The 26,615-nt window shown below is 45.1% G+C and overlaps 1 protein-coding gene across 2 annotated transcripts in view; it reads right to left on the minus strand.

The window, feature by feature from the left end:
- LOC100467314 overlaps positions 1–26,615 on the minus strand; it is a 47,777-nt gene that overhangs the window by 20,687 nt on the left and 475 nt on the right. For both annotated transcript variants that reach the window (XR_004625931.1, XM_034661763.1), the window contains exons 2-8: positions 21,927–22,012; positions 21,305–21,534; positions 19,517–19,669; positions 14,835–14,983; positions 12,161–12,301; positions 11,634–11,779; positions 4,966–5,061 (exon numbers count right to left, since the gene is read on the minus strand). Coding sequence is in view for 1 of the 2 variants with exons in the window: in XM_034661763.1 (XP_034517654.1) it covers positions 4,966–5,061; positions 11,634–11,779; positions 12,161–12,301; positions 14,835–14,983; positions 19,517–19,669; positions 21,305–21,484 (865 nt within the window). In the remaining variant the exon portion in view is untranslated. The remainder of the gene's footprint in view (positions 1–4,965; positions 5,062–11,633; positions 11,780–12,160; positions 12,302–14,834; positions 14,984–19,516; positions 19,670–21,304; positions 21,535–21,926; positions 22,013–26,615) is intronic.

The raw sequence follows: 26,615 nt of genomic DNA on the forward strand, positions 1-26,615 counted from the left end.
GTGGGCTGTCTCTTAGTTTTTTTGACTGTTTCCTTGGCTGTGCAGAAGCTCTTTATCCTGATAAAGTCCCATAAGTTCATTTTATCTTTTATTTCTCTTGCCTTTGGAGATGTGTCGTGAAAAAGGTTGCTCTGGCCGATGTCATAGAAGTTGTTGCCTATGTTCTCCTCTAGAATTTTGATGGATTCCTGTCTCACATTGAGGTCTTTCATCCATTTGGAGTTTATTTTTGTGTATGGTGTGAGAGAGTGGTCAAGTTTCATTCTTTTGCATGTAGCTGTCCAATTTTCCCAGCACCATTTATTGAAGAGACTGTCTTTTTTCCACCGGAAGTTTTCCTGCTTTATCAAAGATTAGTTGCCCAAAGAGCCGAGGGTCCATTTCTGGGTTCTCTATTCTGTTCCATTGAGGACCTTCTTCTTAATTAGGTTGATTTTTTAAAAATACTTGTTCAGGGGCGCCTGAGTGGCTCAGTCGGATAAGCGTCTGCTTCAGCTCAGGTCATGATCCCAGGGTCCTTGAGCTCTCTGCTCAGTGGGGAGTCTGCTTCCCCCTCTCCTTCTGCCCTTCCCCCTGCTCATGCTTGTGCATTCTGTCTCTCTCTTCGCTCTCTCTCAAATAAATTTTAAAAAATAAAAACACTTGATCGAAGTAGCTTCTTTCCATCAACAAGAACATGTGTGATTTCCTGTGTAATTACCAGACATTTACAAACCAGAACAGAAACTCTGTTAGCTTGATTGCAGGACTTAAGGAAGCAAAGTGTAATTAGCGTTGGATGATTCACACCTTGGACTTTGGAACCTGTCCACAGAGGTTTCCACTGTTTGGCTATCACTCCAGGATAAAATCCCCAAGTAAAATAATCTCAGGATTATAATCGGTAACTTCCTGATTTGGAACTAATAAAGCTGTTCTGAAGATTACATCTTGTCTTTTGAACTTGACCCTTGCATTCCTTAATGCCATCGTATTCCTATGGACCATGGCTATGTTATAAACAATTCATGCCTTATTTGGGGAAGTGAATTTGGCACTAGGGTGGCATGGTACTGTAGCAAAGGTCTGATCCATCCCAATCTTGTGGACTGACCATTTTATGGTTGGATTTTGTTCCCAATATATGTCTAAGTCACATACTGGTCCTCCCAGTCCTAAATCCTTGAGAATTAAGACAATCCTAGGAACTGTGGTGTGGAGTTTGGGCTAGGAACAGAGTAGGCCCAGGTGACAGGATATGCCTGAGTCCTTGCTCAGCCTTTCAGGAACTTTTGGGGCCTTGAGGTGACATGGCAGGACTGGCTGAATGGGGCTCAGGGAAGCTGCAGATGACTATTCCTGATGACCTTTCAGTGACCTCCAGTGGTAAGCCATCTTCCGGCTCTTTATGGGCCTGACAGGCTTGTGACTGGGCATAGGCCAGGCCAGACATCACTCTCTTGAGTGTTAATCACCCCCCAGGACCAGGTTCCCCAATTCCCACAGACTCCTGGTATAGAGCCATGGGGCTCAGACATGGGCTAGACTGGATCTGGAAGAGACAAAGAAGCAGGAGGCAGAAACAGGCCTGGGCCCCCTCTGTTCTGTGGTCTCCCTGGCAGAGAAGACGCATCTAGGAGCCTCACTCTGCCCTCTGATTTTCCTCACTGAGAAAAATTAAACAAGACTAGGCATTCTGATTTTCTTTTAATTCTAAAGCAGTGTTTCTCAAAGTGTGGACTCTGGGCTAATGGCATCAACATCACTTGGGCACCTGATAGGAATGCAAGCTTTCCAGGCTTACCTCCACCCTACAGATCCAGCAGTCTGTGGGGCAGGGCCCAGCAACCCGCGTTTTAATAAGCCTTCTCAGTGTTTCCGCTGCTGCTTGCGTCTGAGAACCACTGATCTAATGAATCTTCATGTTCGGTGCTGCTTTGAGGCAGGACTGGCTTGGACAAACAGATGTCTAAGTTCTGCAGGCATAGAAATGGGATACTTTTCCTCTTCTATCCACTTACAACTGGCTGCCAAATGTAAAATTGTCAGATTTTTGTAATTACACATTTGAGGAGGAATAATAAAGGGTGTCAGGCTTCTGAATGGGGGTTTTGACTCATACAGTATTATGAGTTGAACTTTCCAAGCATCAGGCCAAAGCCTCCTGTCCACAAAGGGACAAGCATAAAAATAGTTTGGCTGTTTCCACTTGGGACCAAATGGAAACCATCTGGACTCCACCCTCAGGAGGTTGGTGTAAATCAGCCCAATCGGACCCTTCATCTTGAAACAAGTAGAACTCTTCTACCAAAGACCAAATTCACCCCCAACCAAACACCTTCTGGCTGTGAAAGTAATCATCCAGTGTGGGAAGCTGTTTTTTTATTTGCTTTGTGAATTCTGGAAACGAAAATGGTCTGCTCTGACAATAAGCTATGACATAAATATGTGTTAGACACAGGCTTTTCCTATTGATTTGAGGCACAGGATCCCTGGGGAGACAAAAGACTTTAATGGCTCCCATTGTCTATTGGATTAAGTCCCAACTCTTGGCCTGACTCGCAGAGTCTTCCTTAATGTGACCCACTCTTTCTGCCAGGCCCACCCTCCCATGTCCTCTGGTTCCAGCTACACTTTGTAGGCTTGTGGGCTTGCATTGTGAAGCCCTCTCTTCCCTCTTCAATCCTTCCACCTGTAAGTCCTTTCTTTCCACACTGTCAGCTTCTAGCTCATTCACAGAGGCTTCTCCCCAGTTCCATCCCTGGGGAAGAATGCCTTTCTCAGAACCCAGCGTCCATGTTTGGCCCTTGGCAGATGCTGCCTTGTGTGGCTATTTGATTTCCTAGGTGTACATCCTGTTTACAAACAACATTCTGCACCCCTTGTTATGAGTTGAATTGTGTTCCCTCCCAAAATTCCTGTGTTGAAATCCTAACTCCCAGTTCCTCCGAATGTGACCTTATTTGGAAATAAGGTCATGGCACATGTGATCAGTTAAGATGAGGTCATACTGGACTAGACTGGGCCCCTAATCCAGTATAACTGATGTCCTTATAAAAAGGGAAAAATTGGACACAGACGCACACAGGGAGAACGCCTGGGGAACATGAAGGCAAAGGTCAGGGTGATGCATCTATATGCCAGGAAACTCCAGATTGCCAGCAAACCACCAAAAGCTAGGAGAGAGGCAAGGAACAGATTGTCCCTCAGAACCTCCAGAAGGAACCACCCCTGCCAACATCTTGATCTTGACTTCCAGGGTGGATCCAGAACTGTGACACAACATATTTCTGTTGTTGAAGGTCAAAAGAGGCAAGTCTGATATTTTTGTGCCAGGTTTTAACAGCTGAAAGGTATTATTGTGACCTGGACCTCAACACGGCTATTATTTAAAACCTGAAGGATGAACAATTGTATTGTTCTCTTTTTGACTTTTCTCTCAAACTACCTACCTTCTATGGGGGTTTAACATACCCAGGGCCTACATGGGGGTGGGGGTTTGGGGGACTGGGGGGGTGGCACACAGGTGGAGTTATTCGCTATACTCATGCTCTGCTATCCTTGCCAACTGAAGTTACGCATGATTTTGGCCTTTTGGTCTTCCTGCAATGTCAAGTTAATCTCACAGCATGATACACACATTTAGTCTTGTCCAACTGACCACTTTCTATTAGGTCTAGATGCAGAGTTAGAATTAGCGACCCAGCAGTCCTCTGCCCTCAGATGTCATCTGGCCCACTGTAAGGACTGTCCTCTGGACAGCCACCTGCCTTGGAGACACGGACCATCCTCATCCCCACAGGAACCCCAACTAACTCCTCTGAAAGGGTTTTTGGTTGAAAATATCCCCAAACAGTAACTGTCTAAAACAAACGATAACCTAGCATGGTTCTTCTTCTTTTCTCTTTTAGTAGATTTTCCATAATCTACTAGCAATATCCAGTGGAAGGACTGCATTTATACCAGATGGCAGAGACAGGTCTGATAAATCGTCTCGCTTTACATTTTCAGTTGGCTTTTTAGATCATAGGAATTTGTATTTATCTAATTCAGAGAGATTTCACAGAGGAGATCCGAGGATAATTCAAGGACAGGAAAGAGACCACACCACACAAAAGCAGATTAAAATTGAGGAAGAAAAAGGCAAAGGGTAAAGAGCTACATCACGAGGGCCTGTGACCTTCCGCACATGAATTGTACAGATAAATAAAAATGGACTACCACAAAACAACACAAATTTAGGTTAGCCTCCACAAAAAGATCTCCAAAGACTGTGCTCATGACACATCTAATGATCATCTTGTGCTGTGACTTTAAAAACTCAACACGTTAGAGCTGGAGTAGGATTTAGGAAGCTGTGAGTGCAAATTCCTTGATTTGCAGAATAGGGTGCTGAGGCACGGGCATGCGGGCAAGCGCTGGGTGGAGAAGCCAGCTTCCCTAACACTTGGCAGTGAACGTTTAAGACTTGGATTGCTTCTCGGGGCACCCGGCTGGCTCAGTCAGAGGAGCTAGCAACCCTTAATCTTAGGATCGTGAGTTTGAGCCTCACGTTGGGTGCAGAGATTACTTAAATAATTTTTTTTTAAAAAATAGACTTGGATAGCTTCTCATTTCATTTAATCCTGCTCAGAGGTTTTGGAGTTGGTGATTTCTTAAAATTGCCTCTAAAGGACTCTGTTCCTGATTCTAAGCAGTGAGGGTAGGAGAGAAGTCTCCAAGTGGAATTTATCAGGTCCTGCTAGCTGTTTACTGCAGAGATATTCCCAAACCAGCCTACACCCCATAACCGATTTCGGCTTGCTGAATGTGCCAAAGACGAATTCCTCTGGCGGAGGTGGCTAAGACACCGGGTCTTCTTTCTCTCCACGGGAGTTTTTCTGTTTGGGGTAATTACTGTAGTAGTGGGAACGCACAGCCCATCAAAGGAAGAAGTGATTTACAGACGAAGGAAGACAAGGGATAGTTGAAGCAACAACCCGGTACCTTTTTTCCTCCGCTCCTTCCCTGCAGTGGTTTTCCCTGGAAGAGCTCCAGGTGACTTTGTAGTCTGGTTCAAAGTTGAACTTCCCCTCTGTTTGACTGCGTGGAAAAGAAAAAGGCGGAAAAAAGCCTGTTCAAAGTTGTATGAATGGGTCTTTACACATTTTGCTATTGATTATTTCCTTCATTTTCTGTACACTTTGGGCAGAGCTATTTCTCATAAGAGGATTATCCGACCCATTGTCAAATCCCATTTGCTTCAGTTCAGTCCTGTCTTTTTCATGTTGCTCTCCTCAAAGGTTTAAGGAGAACATGCTACCAAGTAGGCCCTAAGTATTGTCCTAAAAGGCCTTGTGTAAATGCTCTACATTCCACAGCTGCCCTCTGTAGAAGTGGCTCCAAATCTCTGAGATGTGTAAGAATGTAGCAGAGAGGAACACATTTTTGGCATATTTAAAAATATATATTAGTATGTTATCACTTTAGAGTCATTCTAGACCCTTCCTTTCCTTTCTCTTGCACCCCACATCCCAAGCATCAGGAAATGGGACAGATGTGGAACTTGACCTCCTCTGCCACTGCCCTAGTCTCATTTGGGTAGATCCCTCTCACCTCCCACCACCACCTCTCACTGGATGACAACAGCCTCCCAACAGGCCTCCCTGCTTGCCGCCCCCACCTCAGTCCATTTGCTACACAGATTGAGGGGGCCTTCTCAAACCTAAGCCCTAAATAAGTCCTAACTCCTCTGCTCCCTCCTTGCTACAAAGCCCTGATCCCTTGTCCCTGTTACCACTCAGGTACCCTGCTGCTCCTTGTGGATAGGCCCTGGGGCCTTGGTGTAGGCTGCTCACTCTGCCTGGCATGCTCTGCATTGTTACAGTTGTGAGTGCTGAGAAATCTGTTCGTACAGATGTGGATAGAATAGGGTTGCCAAGTTTAGCTCCCCTTGTCCCCCAAACATACAGGACACCAAGTTGAATTTAAATGTCAGATAAACAAAGAATAATTACATTAGTTAAGTATACCCCAACATTGCATGAAACATAATAAATTACGTGTTTTTCATATAAAATTCAAATTTAACTGGGTAATTCTAGAGGGAGTTTTATCACAGCAGTATGATTCAATTTCTTGAACTCCTGTGTGATAGGCGTTCAACATAGTGGTTGATCAATATAAAAAAAGATTTGTAATGATCTGTCCATCGATAACTTGATTAAAATCCTCTTTCAATTTTCTTAAAACCAAAAATCAGGAGCCACATGATATCTAAACACTGGCATGTCACTGAGTTATTAGAGTCCATCACTTTCTTTCATGCTCCCACTAATATTTTGAATTGTCTCTGTTTTTATATCCTGGGGAAGAAAGTGTCTGCTCTGATCCTGGATGTGAAAGAAGGCGTGCCTTTCTTTTGCCAAGTAGAATGATTGTGACCCAGGATGTTAACCACAAGTACTGGGACATTCTCAAAGTTCAGAATCAGGACATTTCTTTAAAACAATCCACACCCCCTCTAACACACCTACCCTCGGTTTTCACGTACTCTGCGTTTACTGTGTTTGGGCTGCTATTACAAAATCCTGTAGACTAGGTGGCTTACGAACAGTGAAATATTTATTCCTCCCAGCTCTAGGGAAGTCCAAGATCCAGGCACCAGTAGATTTGGTGTCTGGTGAGAGCATCTTCCTGATTCACAGACGCCGGCTGTCTTCTCGTTATAACCTCACACGGCAGAAAGGGTGAAGGAGCTCTCTGGGCTCTCTTTTAAGAGAGCACTAATCCTGTTCAGGAGGGTTCTGCCCTGGGGTGCCTGGGTGGCTCACTCGTTAAGCGTCTGCCTTTGGCTCAGGTAATGATCTCAGGGTCCTGGGATCGAGCCCCGCATCAGGCTCCCTGCTCAGTGGGAAGCCTGCTTCTCCCTCTCCCACCCCTACCCCCACTGGTGTTCCTTCTCTTGCTGTCTTTCTCTGTCCAATAAATAAATAAAATCTTAAAAAAAAAAAAAAAGGAGGGCTCTGCCCGCATGACTTAATTACCTCCAAAGGCCGCACCTCCTAAAGCATCACCTTGGGGATTAGGACTTCAACATTTGAATTTTGAGGGGTGGGGGGACATAACATTCAGTCTGTATGTAGCACCCTTGTTTCAAGACAGGAGTTGTAAAGGACAGGGACCAGCCTCATTCCAGGGGTCTGGAAGAATGAGCACAGCTTGGTGTGGGTGCCGTGTCAGGTTCCTCAGCTCAAGAATCACGTTTTGGGGGTGGCAGGGCTTGGGTTTAACACCTACCTGTGACCAGGAGAGGGCTGGTAGTATTCTATAACTTTTTTTTTTTTTTTTTAGATTTTATGTATTTATTTGAGAGAGAGAGAGAGAGAGAGAGCATGAGAGGGGGGAGGGTCAAAGGGAGAAGCAGACTCCCTGCTGAGTAGGGAGCCCGATGTGGGACTCAGTTCCAGACTCTAGGATCACGACCTGAGCCAAGGCAATTGCTTAACCAACTGAGCCACCCAGGCGCCCCCCTCCCTCCCTTTTTTTTCCTCCTGTGCCTCGTTTCTCATTTGTGAGTATCGTGCTGGCTAAGAAGTGAAATCAAGATGGGAAAACGAAATTTGCCTGATCAGAGGTCTATCAATCCAGCTTTGAAATAGAAGGTACTTTTACTCTGTACAGGTATGTATGTTACTGTTTTGGTGTACGTGTTTGTATTCCCCGAATATTCATATGTTGAGTCCCCCGTATGGCCATATTTAGAGATGGGGCCTCTAAGGAAGTAATTAAGGTTAAATGAGGTCATAAGGGTAGGACCTTGATCAGACAGGATTAGTGTTCTTATCAGGGAGCCGCCAGAGAGTTCGGCTCTCCCTCTGCTTACACACACCCAGGAAAGGCCACGTGAAGACACAGCACGAGGGTGCCCTCCGCAGGCCAGGAAGAGAGCTCTCACCCCAGACAGAACCCACTAGCACTTTTGATTTGGGACTTCTAGCTTTCTGAACTGCGCAAAAAGAAAGCTGTGTAAGCCACGCAGCCTGTGTTACTTTGTTACCGCAGCCAGCGCAGACTAATACAGGTACCCAAAAGAATGCACAATAGCTAACTAAAATCAAGGTTCAAGTGAATAAATAATGAGAGAACTTCAAAGAGGTTCTGTGTGCTGACCACTGACTGCAGGGCCCGGCCCAGCTGGAGCAGCTTCACCCTGTCCCGGCCTGAAGAATGACAGGGCAGGCGCTTACTGAGGTCAGCTCTGATCCTCGCTTGTTTGGCTCTCTGGAAAATCAAATCCAGAATCCTTAAAATCCTTAAAATCCTTAAAATCCTTAAAATCCTTCATGCTCCTTTGGCCAGAAACCACTTAGAACAATCAGAATAGGAGACTTCCACATTTGCTCCCCAAGTCCTTGCCACTTCTTTGCCTTTCCAATCCCACACCTCACACCTGTTCCTGCCTACCACGTACCAATCCCTTGAAACACTGCTTTTATATTTCCAATTCTTTTCCTTTTTTAAAAAGATTTATTTATTTATTTGAGAGAGAGAGAGCACGCACATGCTAGGCACACACACGAGTCGGGGTAGGGGCAAACGGACAAGCAGACTCCCTGCTGAGGGCAGAGCCGGAGGCCCGGGGCTTGATTCCGGAAACCTGAGATCACGACCTGAGCCGAAGTTAGATGCTTAAGCAACTGAGCCACCCAGGTGCTCCTCCAATTATTTTTCTTTTCTTCTTTTTTTTTTAAATTAACATAAAACGTAGTATTTGTTTCAGGGGTACAGGTCTGTGATTCATCAGTCTTACAGAATTCACAGCACTCACCATAGCACATACCCTCCCCAATGTCCATCACCCAGCCAACCCATTCCTCCCAGCCCCCTCCACTCCAGCAACCCTCAGTTTGTTTCCTGAGATTAAGAGTCTCTTATGGTTTGTCTCCCTCTCTGGTTTCGTTTTGTTTCATTTTTTTCCTCTTTTCCCCTATGAACCTCTGCCTTGTTTCTCAAATTCCACATATCAGTGAGATCATAGGATAATTGTCTTCCTCTGATTGACTTATTTCATTTAGCATAATACCCTCTAATTCCATCCATGTTGCTGCAAATGGCAAGATTTCATTTTTGATGACTGCATAATATTCCATTACACACACACACACACACACACACACACACACACACACACACACCACATCTTTATCCGTTCATCTGTCGATGGACATCTAGGCTCTTTCCATAGTTGGGCTATTATGGACACTGCTGCTATAAACACTAGAGTGCATGTGCCTCTTCGGATCATACATTTTCACCTGCAGGGCAAATACCCAGTAGTGCATCCAATTATTTTTCTTAAAAATCACAGATTCACTTGGTTATTTCAGTCCTGAAATTACAATATAGGACTTCATAAATAGGACTGTGGCTTTTTACAGATTGGCGGTAGAAATAGCAGAGGGAAAGTCATATTTGGATAGCACACATTGTTTTCCAGCTTCCTTTTGTATATTTATTGGGTTGACTGAAGTATCAAATTCAACAAATAACTGACAGAATTCTGATACCAGGAAAGTTCCTAAATGGAGAATAACTATTGTATTTACGAATCTCTCATAGTTACAAGTCCTTGCACTCACTTCCACAAGGTAGCCTTGACTTCAGCTCTTTTTTGTTTAATAGCGCAAGTCGGTGAATCCTTTCTTTATTGAGATAAAATTAACATATAATGTTAAATAGTTGATTAGTTTCAAATGTACAACATAATGACCTGGTATTTGTATATATCATGAAATGTTCACCACAGTAAGTTAGTTACCTTCCATCACAACACATGGTCACAAATTTTGTTTCTTGTGATGAGAACCTCTAAGATCTACTCTCTCAGCAACTAGCTCTTTTTAAGATTTTGTTTTTTAAGTAATCTCTCCACCCAACGAGGGGCTCGAACTTACAACCCCCGGGATCAAGAGTCACATGCTCCACCAACTGAGCCAGCCAGGCGCCCTTCTGCAGCCTCCAAATATACAATACAGTATATTTAACTGTGGTCCCCACACTGCACATTAGCCTTGAGCTCTTCATTTTTTCCAGCACGTAAAGCGACTGTGTTCACCAATATGCCTCGTTTACTCTCCGGGAAAAGGTTGTTGTTACAACAATAATGACGATGATAATGATGATAATTAACGTCCCTCGAGTACTTACTACATGCCAGGCATCCTGCTAACTGCATTCCATTACACCACTTCCTCCTCACTAAACACTGTGAGGCAGTTACGTCTATTTTGTAGCCGAAGAAGCTAAAGTTAGATCAGTCTGGTAATTTGCCCAAACTAATACATAGCTGGGGCAGGATTTGAACCCAGACCTGATTCTAAGTCTGCGCTATTGGCCACTTGCTATAGTTTCTGTTAACAATGATTAAAAGTAGATAGCTTTAAAATGTGTCATAAACATATGTATTAGGGATCTGTTAAAACAAACGATAAGCCTTTTATAAGGAGTAAGCAGCTGTGGTTCTTGTCTGTCCTGTAACTGTCCTCCTCATTGGTTTACTTCTTTACTGCCACTCCGCTTGCCAGCAAATCATGGGCTTCTGGTTTGGCTGCCCACCAGAATGCTCCACCCCTCCCCCAGTGGGGTGTGTGATCAGTCCTGGCCAATTACGGGTTAGCACATCCTGGGCTGTAGGGACTGGTCCAAGAGGTATGTATGTGACCCAAGGATGGCCAGTGACAGCCTTCCTGTGGGACTGACCCACAGCACTGGGAGACAGAGGCTCACGCGTTCTGGTTGATTATAAGTCATGATGATATAGCCCTGGGACTGCGAGCAGAAGTGTCAGCTGCTGTTTCCTGCCTGGAGGAAGGCTGACCACACTGGGAAAGAAGGCCAACCCTCGAAGGGAAGTAGAGTCAAGAGCACCAAACTCAGGGTCTCCTGATGACATCGTATGAGCCCCTGAATTCAGCTATTTCTGAAGACAGCTGTGGACATTTCAGTTATGTGAGCCAATAAACACCTATTTACCTTGAATTCTGTTTGGGTTGCTTTCACTTGTAACTGAAGAGTTCTGATTAATGTGCTGTTCCCCACTGCTGCTATAACAAATGACCATAAACTCAGTGGCTTAAAACAATACAAGTCCATGACCTTACAGAACTGGAGGTCCAAAGTCCAAAATGGGTCTTACAGTCAAGGCTCTGGTGGACTGCAAATCTTTTAGTGGCTCTGGGGAAGAATTCCTTGCCCTGCCCTTTCCAGCTCCCAGAGGCTACCTACATTCCTTGGCTGCTGGCCCCTTCCTCACATGACTCCCACCTTTCCTTCCACAGTCACACCTCCTTCTCTCTGGCTCTGACCCTCCTGCTACCCTCTTGCAAAGATCCTGTGATGACATTGGACCCACCCAGAGAATCCAGGCTAAACCCCCATCTCAAGACCCTTAATTTTATCATATCCGCACAGTCCCTTTGGCCACGTGAGGTAACATAATCACCGGTTCTGAGGACTAGGACAAAGACTTTGCTGGGGGTCCATTATTCTGCTCTCACTCATACTCAGGAAGAAGAACTTCCACGGACCACTGGGAAGGTCACTTTTCACCGCAAAGCAGCTTCCTTCTGATAGGTAGTCCCCAGGAGTGTAGGGCCCAGTTCCCCAGCACTTACCCCGAAGCTGCTGAGGGGGACTCCCAGGGTCTGGTGGGGATGTGGCCGGCTGGTCTCTGCCCTGCTTCTCTGCGTACTCTGCTGCGGGTCTGAGGAGAGCCAGAGCCCCGGAGCACTGTAAGTAATTGCCATCAAGGTGCAGCTCACTGGGGAGGGGCGAAATACACCGTTCATTTGATGTTACTTTCACTTCCGCAAATTTGGCTTTGAGGTCTTCACCTCATAAAATAATAGACCTAGTCATAAAATAATAAATAAATAATCATAATAGAGAATAGACCACATCATAAAAAATAGACCTAGTGACCATGTCATCGGGCCAAAAACATGCATATAGCATGATACCCTTGATTCTCAAATGTAACTAAAGGATTTTTCCATTATAATTAAGAAAAAGAAAACAAAATAATTAATGTAGTGAAAAGTCAGGGGAAGTCACGGGTTAGCAGACTTTGTAAATAAGCTGGTTATTTAACTCAAGACAGAACAGAGCCAGAGGCGGGAGGGGAGCAGGGCATGTGTCTCACCAGATGGAGCTCTGGCATATGATGGCGCCCAGCCGTGGCCCGCTCTGCGGCCCCAGACCACAGTAGCGCAGACTGAGGACTTGAAGCCTTTGGTTGTTCTCCAGGCCTGAGAAAATATTCTCAATTTCTTCATTTCCAAATCTAGAAAGAAATGACGGGAACAAATCAGTGACTTCTAAAACCTATGTCACCTGTTGGATTATTCATTTTAAGGGACTCCCTGGGGCAGATTAGATTTTACCGATCCTTACTTTGGGCTTCCATAGCCGGGGCCGGCTAAGGAGTGAGCTGGGTGACTGAGGGGGGTGGCCTGCAGCTGGCGGAAGGGGGACCCAGAATCTGCCTCCTGGGCAAAGGGAGCAGAGCACAGTTTGAACTACCCATTCAAGGGAGCAGATAGAGAGCAAGCTCTGGATCCTGAAGACAGGCCAGACTGCCCAGCTGGCAGGGATGTAGGGAAGACCCCAGCAGTAGGAGGCTGTGTAAGGAGGGAGCCTTTAAACTGTGCCCAGAGTAGGCTCTGGGAAAGCTCCGCCTCTTGGCCCTCCTTCCTGGCCCTGTGCTGTTTCTCACCTTGTATCACCCAGCCCTTCGACTTTGCAAAGAGAAGTCATGGGCATCATGCCAGCACAGCCTCTGGGTATAAGCATTAGGTCAGGAAGCTGAGCATCAGTGAGGTAAAGGGACGTCTTCAGGGAATCTGGAATGTCAGTGTCTGAACTTTCAAATGACATGCATCGTATTAACAGAAATAACTTCTTAAGTTTACTAGTTCACCCAACAAGTAATTCCTGAAGGCAGCTACTGTGGTGGGGGTGGGGATGCAGCTGTGTATGAGAAAGAAGGGCATCCTGCTGGTGGACTTCACAGCCTCACAGAGAAAGCCGGAGGGAAGTCCCCAGAGGCCGGTAACCTGCAATTTTACTGGTGTTGAGGTCTCAGTGGTGGTTCCCAACCACCCAACCCTGACAACTCTAGGTGTCTTGGCAATAGCAGGATTTCAACTGACAATGAAAATAAGCTATTTCCTGGGGCACCTGGGTGGCTCAGTCGGTTAAGCATCCAACTCTTGATTTTGGCTCAACTCGAAATGGAGCCCGGTGTTGGGCTCCTGGCTCGGCACAGGGTTTGCTGGAGATTCTCTCTCCCTCTCTGCCCCCTCCCCCTCTAAATAGATAAATAAAATCTTTTAAAAATAAAGTAAGCTGTTTCCTAACAATGGGGATTCCTTTTCTCTTCTGTCTCCTTCCAGTGCAGGTCTCTGGGTCCAGCGCAGGAGCTGAAGTCCAGAAGGGTCTCAGCAGCGGGGCTGCTTCTGCCCAGTGCAGTGTGGGAAGCTGGGAGATTCCCAGGCTGATCCTCAGTCACTGTGGGGTGTCCTGAGGATAATGACCTTCTGCTGTCCTGTGTTAGAAGACCCTGAATGAGGCTCCTCCAAGCATCTCAGAAACATGGAGAACCTCCAGAAATAGCCCCTCTCCCCAGCTTGTGCTGACAGACGTGTCCACTGTCACCACCAGTGCCCTAATAAGACCCTAGTCCCTGTGGCACCACTTCTCAGGCATGAATCAGCTCTTTCACCTCACAGCCCACTGGCCTTCTGAGTACAAGGCAGCACCAGGCTCCAGAGGAAAGTTGCAGAATCAAAGACCTGAGAAGTGGAAGAGATCATCTTGAAGATCAGAGAGGTTGCATGACCTATCCCACATCACACAAGCAGGTTGAAATGATTTAAGGATCCACACTATAGATCCCCCAGCAATCTAGTATCACAGATCAGAAGTGTGCTCAGATTCAGATGGCTGGATTCACATCTAGGCTCCATCCCTAGAGCTGAATGGCCTTGAACGAGCCAGTTAATGTCCTTGAGTCTTTCCTCATCTATATAGAGTCAAGGGATGGAAATAGTACATTATCTGTCATTATATATCCTACATCCATATGTAATGGTACGTATCTCTCTATTGTTGGGAGAATAAATGAGATAAACCATGCACTGTGCTTGGCACACAGTTAGCACTCAATAACAATTAGCTGATATTATCATTATTATTATTACCCCCCGACCTTCCGCTGACAGCCTGATGCTGCAGCCCTCTGAAAGACTTGGCTCTTTCCCTAGCACCACACCTTTCCTCCCACCTCTGCTGGTGAATAATGCCCCGTTCCGTAGGGGATCATGGTTCCCCTTACCCAAAAAACCACTAAAATTTATAGGGACTTTTTTTTTTTTTTTTTTTTTTACATTCAGCCTTCTACCTTGCCTTATATGTAACCTAGAGCATGTCACCTCTTCTCTACTATACTGAGGACCTCCTCGCTCAGTGGCATTGCCTTATATGTGTATCTTCCTTAGCAAAGAGCAGTGCCTTGCACAAACAGGCCATCGATGAATATCTGTTGACAGAATAAATGAATAAGAAGGAAGGAAGGAAGGAAGGAAGGAAGGAAGGAAGGAAGGAAGGAAGGAAGGAAGGAAAAATGAATGAATAAAGCTTCTTTTTGAGAACCCTGACATTTACTCAGGAACATTAGCTCTAAGGAGGCTCTGGAGTGTCCCTTTTCGGCGATGATTTGAGGAGGCACAAGGAACCAGGCCACTACCTTCCCTGCCTTTGCTTCCCTCAGCAGACAGCAGCAGGAGCCCTGAAGGAACCCTGCATTCCAGACTCACCTGCAGTAATCGAGGACGAGAGAACGCAGACAGCTGCATGGCAGAGCCCTCCCAAGTCTCCCGAGGGACCACAGATCCATCCTGCAGTTGATGAGCTCCAGGCTGGTAAATGGGCAGGCGGCACACCCCCTCAACTCCAGAAGTGAGGCCTGAGAACGTGAGGTGAAACCGTGCTCACACAAGGGAGACAAATAAGCTCTGTGTTTTCGTGTACCCCAAAGCCCGTCATGTTCATTACCTCAACAGTCTTGCTTTTTCAGACAACTTTCTAATTTCCCCAAGGAGAAAGTGGCATGAAAATAAAATAATTGCCCTTCTAAAGGAAGACTGTGAAGAACTAAATGGGAAACACCAAGCTTTATGATGAGACAAGATATACCTTAGCATATCTTTTTAGATGTTATTAGGGGCTGAATTGTAGCCCCCTCCCCAATTCACACGTTGAAGTCCTAACCCCTAGTACCTCAGAATGTGACTGTATTTGGAAACAGGGTCTTCAAAGGGGTATTTAAATTAAAATGAGGTCTTCAGGGTGGGACCTAACCCAGTAGGACTTGGCTTTCTTATAAGAAGGAAGTCTGACACAGACACAGAGGGAAAACCACTTGAAAACACAGGGAAAAGGTGGCTGTTTACAAACCAAGGAGAGAGGCCTCAGGAGACGCCAACCCTGCTGACACCTTGAGCTCAGACTTCTAAGCCTTCAGAACTGTGAGGAAATAAATTTCTGTTGTTTAAGCCGTGCAGCCTGTGGTACTTGGTTATGGCAGCCCCAGCCAACTAATACAGATGTTGATATTCTGACCCACAAATTTATCCTCCTAGGGTTGTGTTCTTTTCATTAGAGGTATCACCATGCCAACCTTCGTATAACTAGGCACAAATATTACCTCCTAAGTAATTTATATCCATTGTCACAGGTATTGGGATTTAGAGGTCTGCTCAGAACTAGACCAGACAGGGGTGCCTGGGTGGTTCAGTCCGTTAAATGTCAGACTCTTGATTTCGGCTCAGGTCATGGTCCCAGGGTTATGGTTTCAGGGTCCTGGGATTGAGCCCCATGTTGGGCTCTGCGCTCAGCAGGGAGTCTGCTTCTCTCCTTCTCCCTCCGTCCTTCCCCTTGCTCGAAAACTCTCTCTAAAATAATATCTTAAAAAAAAGAACTAGATCATGCAAATTCAGCAGGGAGGTGTTTCTCATGGTGAAGCCACAGGACTGGGGGCAACACATGAACATTTGGAACCATGTCAAGTTCTCTCAGTCTCCTGAATGGAGAGGTCTATGGCAAGGTCATTTCTTGTGGTAACAAAGGATCCCAGTGACAATTAAAATCCCTACTTAACTGACAGGAGAGGTATTTAAAGCTACAAATCACAAAGGCCACCTTTTAGCAATTAGAATCACCACAACCTAAGGATTTCTTCAGTTCAGAATTTAAACCTAAGAGGCTTTGGTGGGGTTTGGAGGACTTCGATTTCCTGAGGCAATGACATGTTGGTCAGAGATAGGGTTCCCAATTATAGCTTGGCTGAGAATGTAAGAGCCCTTGCAGCCTTAACTACAGAGCTGACATCTGAGGTCTCTTTAATGAGGAAACACCTAGTTGAAGTGCTGGATTGGATTTCGCAGGCTGTGTTTCTGACAGAGGAGGCAATGTGGCACGTCACTGCCTACGGTAACGCCGGTCTGTGCAGAACAGGCTCTCGACCAGCGGTTGCAGTGTCACTCTCCGGGGCACTAGCACTGCTGTGGGTAAGAGCACAGCCATCGACCACACGATTCCTCAACAGCCTCCAGGTAACCCAGAGGGCTACATTTTAAAGAACCGTTAAGGGTCACTTTTAACATGCAAGGACACCATTCTATGTCCTACTTCAATGGACTGGGTACCCTGACTGACACAACTAAGAATTCTGGTCATGTATCAAAGATACCTTTTTAAAATTTATTTTGAATTGTGGTCAAATACATATATAAAATTTGTCATCTTAACCATTTTTAGTTCAGTGGCATTAAGTACATTTACACTGTTGCACAACCCTCAACACCATCCATCTCCAGAACTTTTTTCATCTTGTAAAACTCAAACTCTGTACCCAATAAAAAATAACTCCCATTCTCCCCTACCCCACAACGTCTGGCCACCGCCATTTTATTTTCTTTCTCTGTGAGTCTTACTACTCTAGGCACTTCTTATAATACAATGATATAATATTTGTCCTTTTGTGACTGACTTATCTTACTTAGCATAAGTTCCTCAAGGTTCATACATGTAGCATGTGTCAGAACTCCCTTCCTGTTAAAGGCTGAATAATATTCTATTGTGTGTATATCCCACATTTTGTTTTCGACTCATCTGTTCATGGGTATTTGGATTGTTTCCACCTTTGGCTATTATGAATAATGCTACCACGAAGATGAGTGTACAAATATCTCTTTGAGATCTGGCTTTCAATTCTTTTGGGTAGATATCCAGAAGTGGAAGCGCTGAATCATATGGTAATTCTATTTTTAATTTTTAAAAAAGATTTATTTATTTATTTATTAGACAGAGACAGGCAGTGAGAGAGGGAACACAAGCAGGGGGAGTGGGAGAGGGAGAAGCAGGCTCCTAGTGGAGGAGCCTGATGTGGGGCTCGATCCTGGAATGCCGGGATCATGCCCTGAGCCGAAGGCAGATGCTTAACGACTGCGCCACCCAGGCGCCCCTATTTTTAATTTTTTAAGGAACTTTCATCCTGGTTTCCATAGTGGCTATACCAATTTACATTCCCACCAACAGTGCACAGGTTTTCCAATTTCTCCACATCCTGTCAGCACATTATTTTCTGCTTTTTTTTGATAGTAGCCGTACTAGTTGGCATGAGGTAGTAGCTCTGTAGTTTGATTTGCATTTCCCTAAAGATGAGTGGCGTTTAATAGCTTTTGTGTGCTTATTATTCATTAGTATGCCTTCTTTGGAGAATGTTCACTTAAGTCCTTTGCCCACTTTTAAATTAGGTTGTTTGTTTTTTGTTGTTGTTGTTGAATTGTAGAAGTTCTTTATATATCCTGGATGTTAACCCCTGATCAAACATATGATTTGCAAATTATTGTCCCCTATTTTGTGGGTTGCCTTTTCACTTAATTGATTATGTCCTTTGATGCACAGAAGTTTTAAATTTTGATGTCATCCAAATCATCTAGTTTTTCCTTTGTTGCCTGTGTACTTAGTGTCATATGTAAGAAATCATTGCCAAATCCAACATCATGAAACTTTTCCTTTATGTTTTCTTCTAAGAGTTTTAAAAATATCTTTTAAAAATGTGTGTATTGGCAGGACGGTGAGGAATACCCAAAGATCAATGCATGCAGGAAAGTGGGAACCTAGAGCAGTATGCAGGGCACTAAAGCCAGCTTTCCCTTTGAGAGCACCGGTAAAGCAGGGAGTCGAGTTTTGCTTTTCATGGATCATGCAGTCCAGGGGACAGCAAAGCCCAAGATCACTGGAGGTGAGGAGTCCAAGAGAAAATACTGCATACAGTGTAGCTCAAAACACAGAGTGAGCTACAACACTATGCCCTTCGAGTAAGGATGAACTAGAAATAAACCTAACTCTCCCTTCCCCACGGAAAATTGACTATCTCAAACTAAGACTGAGGACGTGGAAAAAAAATATATGTCCCCTGTGAACTCACAAGCTAGTCTTAACATAGGTAACTGCACCCTGAATTGATACCACTTGGATGGTTCAAAGAGCCCTCAGATCAAGAATTTAATTTAATTTAATTTAACATAGCCCGAGATGGTAGCACTGAGAAGCAAATGCAAATCCTCCCTGCAGAACGCTGTCTTCAAATCAGAGCTCAAGGAATTGCCTCAACTATTTTCCTAGGAAATATGAGTTTACAGTACCAAAGAAATCATAAAAACACACAAAGAAATGTTTCGTAAGAGCCCATAGAAGCAAGAGTCAGTAATATCAGACTCCAAAATAATTTAGATTATTGAAACTATTAGACACAGATTATAAAATAAGTTTAACACATTCAATGAAATAAAACGAGATTTTTAAACAGGTAAGAGACTAGAAAAATGAGCACTAATGCCCTCTCCCAATTACTACCTCCTTCCTCTTCCCTAAAAGTAATATGATAAGCAAACATTATAGTTTTACCTGTTTTTTACTTTATAAAATGCAACATACAGTATGTATTCTTTGCTTGTACAGTATGTTTTTATGAGTCATATTTTGTTCTTGTATAGCTATAGTTGATGCATTTTCATTGCTATATAGTTTTTTTTAAAGATTTTATTTATTTATTCGAGAGAGAGAGAGAGCACAAGCAGGGGGAGGGAGAGGGACAAGCAGACTTTGCACTGAGCCTGGAGCCCGATGTGTGGCACCATTCCATGACCCTGAGATCATGACCTGAGCTGAAATCAAGAGTCAGACGCTTAACCAACTGAGCCACCCAGGTGCCCCTATGTAGTTTTCTACTATATGAATATACCATAATTTCTTTATTGTTTTTTGCACTTTTACATAACTTTGAAATGTCTCATTAAGAAATACATCGTTTTTTTAAAAAAGAATAGCTTGGAGCATATGCATCAAGACAAATGAACTATAACTGGAACACATGATGTTATGCTTATATTCAATTTTAATTGAAGGAATGCTTCTCAAATGTGTGACTCACCAGTCTGGCAATCTCTGGGTTGCTCAGCTGAAGGCTCCAGATACAGATCTCTCTCCCCAGCATATAACACTCATCTTGAATTGTCATGAGCAAAGGTTCCAAGGAAGTTGGTGGGATGCTTGGCGGGGACTCTTCAGGTCTTACAAGCATAAACTGGAGCGTCCGGAAAAAAGTACAGGAGGGAATCATAAAGAGATGTCTATGCATTTGAATGCATAGAGAAAGAATACTGTCATCAGACATCAGAACGTTTGTAAAGGTAATTAACTTTGGATCCCACGTGCATTGGGGTGGTAATTCAATACAAACTTAGGGAGTTCTTGTCATATGCAAAGGCAACCTTACAGGGCAGATTTATCATCAGGTTACTACTCATTATTGGGTCAGGAAATCAGTTGAGTAGATTGTAACCAGCTTTTTTTCTTTCTGTCTTTAAGGAAACAGGGAAGAAGAGAAATGATCTGAGTGTATCCTACACTGTAAAAAATAATTGTCTCATGAGACTTTTACTTTAGTGATGCCCAAAATCAGAATGGAGACCCAACCAAAGCAACCCACCCAACATGAACTGCCCGTACGGTCTTCTGAGTCACACCAGTACTTATACATTGGATCGTGATGTTATTTGCATTTCTGGTAGTGGCTGTAATTTAAAATGTTTAGAAAACATTGCTGAAGGGACTATAAATTTGAAAAAGGTTTATGATTAACTCTCATCATTAAGTAGTAGAGGCTCGTTATAAGAAGTATAATAGGAAAAAAATAAAGAAGTAATTATTTTACCACAGAAAGCTCTCGCACTGGGAAGATGAGGGAGATGTGTGGGGGGAGTCCAGAGAAGCAACTAGGAGAGGTAGTCTCCCGTCCAAAGAGGTGAGAGGACAGGGAGCTGGCAGCTGCCCTGGGAAGTGGAAGTTTGGGCAAAAGAGATGGTTAGGGGGGACTTTCAGAGGTTCTTTTGATGTGGGGTACAATGTAATCATCCTCCCATCCCCCAAAAACATTCAGGAAAAATATGGGTAGGATGGATTTGGGTCAAAATCACCTTAGAATAATTATTTTTAAGCACCCATCTCTAATTACTTTGTTCTGTTTAGCACTCAGCATTTTAGGAAATCAGTAGGTGTTTGATTATTATAACACAGACTGTCTTTCTGGGCTGGCCATAGAAAAGCTGGAGAGCAGGCCAATCTGTCCTTGGGTGCAAGGCCCCACCTTCTGGACTAGCAGGAGCCCCTGCCCAAGAGTAGACCATTTAGTTTCAGCACTGGCCTCTCTTCTTTGCCCCTCACAACCAATCCCTAGATTTTCTCAGAAAAGATATGACATCTGATTTTTTGTTTCTGAAATCCTGTACTTTGGGAGTCAGAATTATGTGTTTGCTGACCTCATTCCAAGTGAGAGGGGAAGCATGAGTGAATGCGGGGGTCTGGCCTGATGACATGGACACAGGAGCTGTTAAGGGAAGCAAACGTTAGCTTGGAGGTGTCCCGTGGGGGGGCGGGAGTGCTGGACATGATATCCTGCAATGATGCCCAAAGTGGTGCTTTTGAGGGGGGCTTTCCAGAGGCAGCGTGGGAGGGGGCGGGTTGAGAAAAGGCAGGCCTGCTTGAAGGACTGGGATGGGCAGACTGGGAGGGAGGAGCAGGAAGGGAGCCGGGCTGAGCAGAGCCCTAGGTGCCAGGGGCAGGCTTTGGGCTTTGGGCAGGCAGGAACGCAGAGAGAGCGATGACCGAGGACCATTAGTTCACTTCAGAGAAGAATAAGGAAAGGAAGCCACACACTCACTTTCCTGAGAATCCGTTCACTGCTGATGCTGGTTTTCAAGTCCTGTTTGATGGCTGGACACACAAATGTCTGCGTCTGGGCACAGTGCTTCTCGTATGTTTTCAGGAACTTTTGAAGAATTGGAACGATGGGCACGGGTATTCCTTTAGTTTTTTGTTTTCCTTCCTTTTCTCTTGGCATTGTTTTACTGTGTGAAGACTCCACCTGGATTCTGAAAATAGTACCTTGCCCTGAAACCCAAAACACAGCTGTCTTTTTAAGGAGCAGATCACAGCCCTCCCACTAAAAATTGTAAAATATTGCTGGACACCCTTCTCTGAAAATCTTAAAGTGCCTCATGTATCTTAAAATGGGGGTAGGGGAATCAAGATGGAGGCAGTTGAGCAGACTGTTCAATTTCCAGTCTCTACATCCATGGATCCATGTTCTTTTAGGTTCTTTAAAATGGGGCAGTACCCTTGGAACTCAGTTATAAAGGAATACAATTAACATTAATGGTGGGCACTAAATATTACCAAAGACATACTGGTTTTTAAATGGCATAGTTCTCTTTATAGACATAATTCTTGCCAGGCAGCATATCCACAGCGGTTGAAAACGTGAGCTTTGAAGGGGAACAGACCTGAATTTTAGTCTTGTCTCCACCACTTGACTCACTGGGGTGGCCTTAGGTATTCTACGAAGTCTTTCAAGCTTCTATTTCTCCATCTGTCAAATGGATTATGGTTGTCACGAGGATTAAGGAAGGTAGTTTATAAAGCACCCCACACAATGCCTGGCACATAGTGAAAGTGCTCAATAAACTTTATTAGTACTATTGAGGTTACTATTATTTTGCTGACCACAGGAAGCCACCCAATCAGTATTGATTTGTCCCTTCAATTATCCAGCCTTGAAAGGTCCCTCCATGTGGTATGTCACCAGCTAGATCCCAACACCTGACCTTCACCGCCCACCTGCTATGTACTCACTAACCTTTGTCTTACATTTCTCCTTAAGCTCTTCTTTCTGACTTACCTCTTAACTCAGGCAAAGGAAACCTGAAACCAGGGGATGGCTACAGCCCTGACAACACCTCCCAGACCACCCAGACTGTTGGAACTAAACACCTGACTCACTTCAGCTCAGATGGAGGGGGGAGTGACCTCTGGAATGACTGGCAATGACCTTTAACTCATTATAATACTAAAATCCCCTCCCAAGGAAGAGCCTTAGCCCCACTTACACAACATACAATGTATGGATAGGCATGTTTCCTTAAGGTACATGTGTGACCTTATGACCACTTTACATACAACGACAAGGCCTCCCTATTGAAATATTCATCCTAACCCTAAACAAAAGGAACCCATTCACCGCTTCTCTCCACCCCTTTCCCAGTCTGGCTTTGAAAGCTATTCCTGTGATCTCCTTATTTGCTGCAAATAAAGTTTACTTTGTGNGACAAGGCCTCCCTATTGAAATATTCATCCTAACCCTAAACAAAAGGAACCCATTCACCGCTTCTCTCCACCACCCCCTTCCCAGTCTGGCTTTGAAAGCTATTTCCTGTGATCTCCTTATTTGCTGCAAATAAAGTTTACTTTGTGCGACAACCCCACCTGCTGTATCTGTGCCTCACCACAGAGCGAACTCACGTTGGTTTGGTTACAATAACTTAAGGTCATGGTTGGGGCTCTGAAGAGGANCTTCCTCTCCTACTCCCTCTGCTTGTGTTCCCTCTCTCGCTGGCTGTCTCTGTCTCTGTCAAATAAATAAATAAAAATCTTAAAAAAAAAAAAAAGTTTACTTTGTGCGACAACCCCACCTGCTGTATCTGTGCCTCACCACGGAGCGAACTCACGTTGGTTTGGTTACAATAACTTAAGGTCATGGTTGGGGCTCTGAAGAGGCTTCATAGAGACAAAGGTTTATGGGATTATTAAGAGGCCTGTTTCAAGAGGAAGCAGGTTGGATCCTGTGTCAGTTATTAGTAGACTGACTGTGGGTAATCAACTTCATTTCCCCGAATCCTGTTTTCTTCATCTGTAAAAATGGTGGGTATATAACCTCTTAGGTATTTCTGAGGATTTAATGCAAATTAAATGTAAAGTTTTTTCCTCAGTAACATGGAGACGGTGATGGATGATGAGGAGGAGGGGGAACTGTTATGAGGAATAACGATTAGTTCACGATGAATGCTTGGAACAGAGTCTGGCACATAGTGAACGCTCAGGTGGGGAAGCCGAGGCCTAGTGAGGGGCGTGATTTGCCTAAGTGCAAACACTGGTAACCGGTGCAGCTGGGATTCAATTTCAGGCAGCCCGGCTCTACAGCCCAAATTCTTAACCACTCTAACGTACCACCTAGAACGTACTGCTACAGACTGTATGTTTTCACCCCCCCCCAAATTCTTTTGTTGANAGGCAGCCCGGCTCTACAGCCCAAATTCTTAACCACTCTAACGTACCACCTAGAACGTACTGCTACAGACTGTATGTTTTCACGCCCCCCCCCCAAATTCTTTTGTTGNCTGACTGTGGGTAATCAACTTCATTTCCCCGAATCCTGTTTTCTTCCTCTGTAAAAATGGTGGGTATATAACCTCTTAGGTATTTCTGAGGATTTAATGCAAATTAAATGTAAAGTTTTTTCCTCAGTAACATGGAGACGGTGATGGATGATGAGGAGGAGGGGGAACTGTTATGAGGAATAACGATTAGTTCACGATGAATGCTTGGAACAGAGTCTGGCACATAGTGAACGCTCAGGTGGGGAAGCCGAGGCCTAGTGAGGGGCGTGATTTGCCTAAGTGCAAACACTGGTAACCGGTGCAGCTGGGATTCAATTTCAGGCAGCCCGGCTCTACAGCCCAAATTCTTAACCACTCTAACGTACCACCTAGAACGTACTGCTACAGACTGTATGTTTTCACCCCCCCCCAAATTCTTTTGTTGAAACCCAGCCCCCAGTGTGATGGTATTTGTTGACCAGGCCTTTGGGAGGTGATCAGGGTTAGATGAGGTCATGAAAGCAGGTCTCCGGCCATGGGATTACCGCCCTTATAAGAAGAGACACAGAGTGGGGCACCTGGGTGGCTCTGTCTGTTGGGCAACTGACTCTTGATTTAAGCTCAGGTCATGACCTTGGGTCATGATCTCAGGGTCATGAGCTCAGCCCCAAGTCGGGCTCCAGGCTCAGCTTGCAGTCTGCTTGACATTCTCTCCCTCTGCTCCCCCCACAACCACCCCGCTCGCACACTCTTTCTAAATAAATAAATAAATAAATAAAATCTTAAGAAGAAGAATAGGAAGAAGAAGGAGGGGAAGAAGAAGGAGGAAGAGACACCAGAGAGCTTATTTTGTCACCCTTGAGCTGGCTGCCACCTCCAAGCCAAGAGAAAAGGCTCCAAACCTAGNTCTGTTGGGCAACTGACTCTTGATTTAAGCTCAGGTCATGACCTTGGGTCATGATCTCAGGGTCATGAGCTCAGCCCCAAGTCGGGCTCCAGGCTCAGCTTGCAGTCTGCTTGACATTCTCTCCCTCTGCTCCCCCCACAACCACCCCGCTCGCACACTCTTTCTAAATAAATAAATAAATAAATAAAATCTTAAGAAGAAGAATAGGAAGAAGAAGGAGGGGAAGAAGAAGGAGGAAGAGACACCAGAGAGCTTATTTTGTCACCCTTGAGCTGGCTGCCACCTCCAAGCCAAGAGAAAAGGCTCCAAACCTAGCTTCCTGGCACCTTGCTCTTGGATTTCCCGGTCTCCAGAAGTGTTAAGAAATGGGTTTCTGTTGTTAAGGTGACCAGTCTTTGGTATTTTGTTAAGACAGCCCAAGCTAAGACTGGTACTATATAATATTACTGTTCACAATATGAACTGCTTCTCACCAGCCTTTTCTGGGTATTTACAGGAGCGCAAACTACACCCATAACATTCTATAAACACACTCGATTAAGACCCTCCTAAATCTTGAGCTTTTCACTTAACATTTGATCACGAGCATTTCTTTGTCATTTCCGCGTACAGTAACGTGTGGCCCAGGGAGCAGCTACCTAGGTGCTCAAGGCCAGCATACCTGACTCATTGACGAGTATTTAGTGGAGGCCTAAGGAGTGGGTGCCCCCTCCTCTGCTAACTGTGACACTCCGAGAGCTAGGGACAGTGAGGGGAGGGGTGCGGGGAGAGAGCAGGGGTGGGAGGGTCTCGAGCCTTAAGGGCAGCAGAGTTCCCCGGGGCCTGCGGCTCGCCCAGCTCCCCCTCGGAGTCCCAGGCGATGGGAGCCGGTGGGCGAGGAGNCCTTACATGGCAAAAGCGACTTTGTAGATGTTATTAAAGTTACAGACCTTGAGGGGCGCCTGGGTGGCGCAGTCCTTAAGCGTCTCCCTTGGGCTCAGGGCGTGATCCTAGCGTTCTGGAATCGAGCCCCAGGTCAGGCTCTTCCGCTATGAGCCTGCTTCTTCCTCTCCCACTCCCCCTGCTTCTGTTCCCCCTCTTGCTGGCTGTCTCTGTCAAATAAATAAATAAATAAATAAAATCTTTTTAAAAAGTTACAGACCTTGAGGTAGGGCTGTTACCTTTGATTGTAGGGGGACGGGGGTGAGGACGGTGATCTAATTGCCTGAGTCTGCGAACATAAAGCCCAGAAAACTTTCCCCCTGTGGTCAGAGCCTTGCAGTGAGGAGTGTCCCGGCCACCCCACCCCGTTGTTGGCTTTAAAGATGAAGGGGGGGGGGTGCCTGGGTGGCTCACTTGTTAAGCGTCTGCCTTTGGCTCAGGGCGTGATCCCAGGGTCTTGGGATCAGCCCCACATCGGGCTCCTCTGCTGGGAGCCTGCTTCTTCCTCTCCCACTCCCCCTGCTTGTGTTCCCTCTCTCACTGTCTCTCTCTGTCAAATAATAAATAAAATCTTAAAAAAAAAAAAAAAGATGGAGGAAGGGGACACTAACCAAAGAATTCCCACTAGAAGCAGAATAGGTGTGGAAATTAATTCTCCCTAAATCTCCACAAAGGAACCCAGCTCTGCTGACACCTTGATTTTAGTTCAGTGAGAACCCTGTGGGACTTCTGATCTCCAGCACAAAGAATAAATTATCCATCTCTTAGGATATGATAATCTCCGGCACCTGGATGGGTTTGCACATTAAGCCTCCGACTCCTGATTTCACCTCAAGTCATGACCTCAGGGTGTGGGATCGAGCCCCTGCATCCCCTCCCCCCTCAGTGTGTAGTCTGCTTGAGATTCTCTCCCCCTTTCTCTCTGCCCCTCCCCCGGCTGTCACACATGCACTCTTGCTCTCACCTTCAAAATAAATAAATAAAATCTTTTT

The sequence above is a fragment of the Ailuropoda melanoleuca genome, chromosome 6, assembly GCF_002007445.2.
Source record: "Ailuropoda melanoleuca isolate Jingjing chromosome 6, ASM200744v2, whole genome shotgun sequence".
In the NCBI taxonomy this organism is placed as follows: domain Eukaryota; kingdom Metazoa; phylum Chordata; class Mammalia; order Carnivora; family Ursidae; genus Ailuropoda; species Ailuropoda melanoleuca.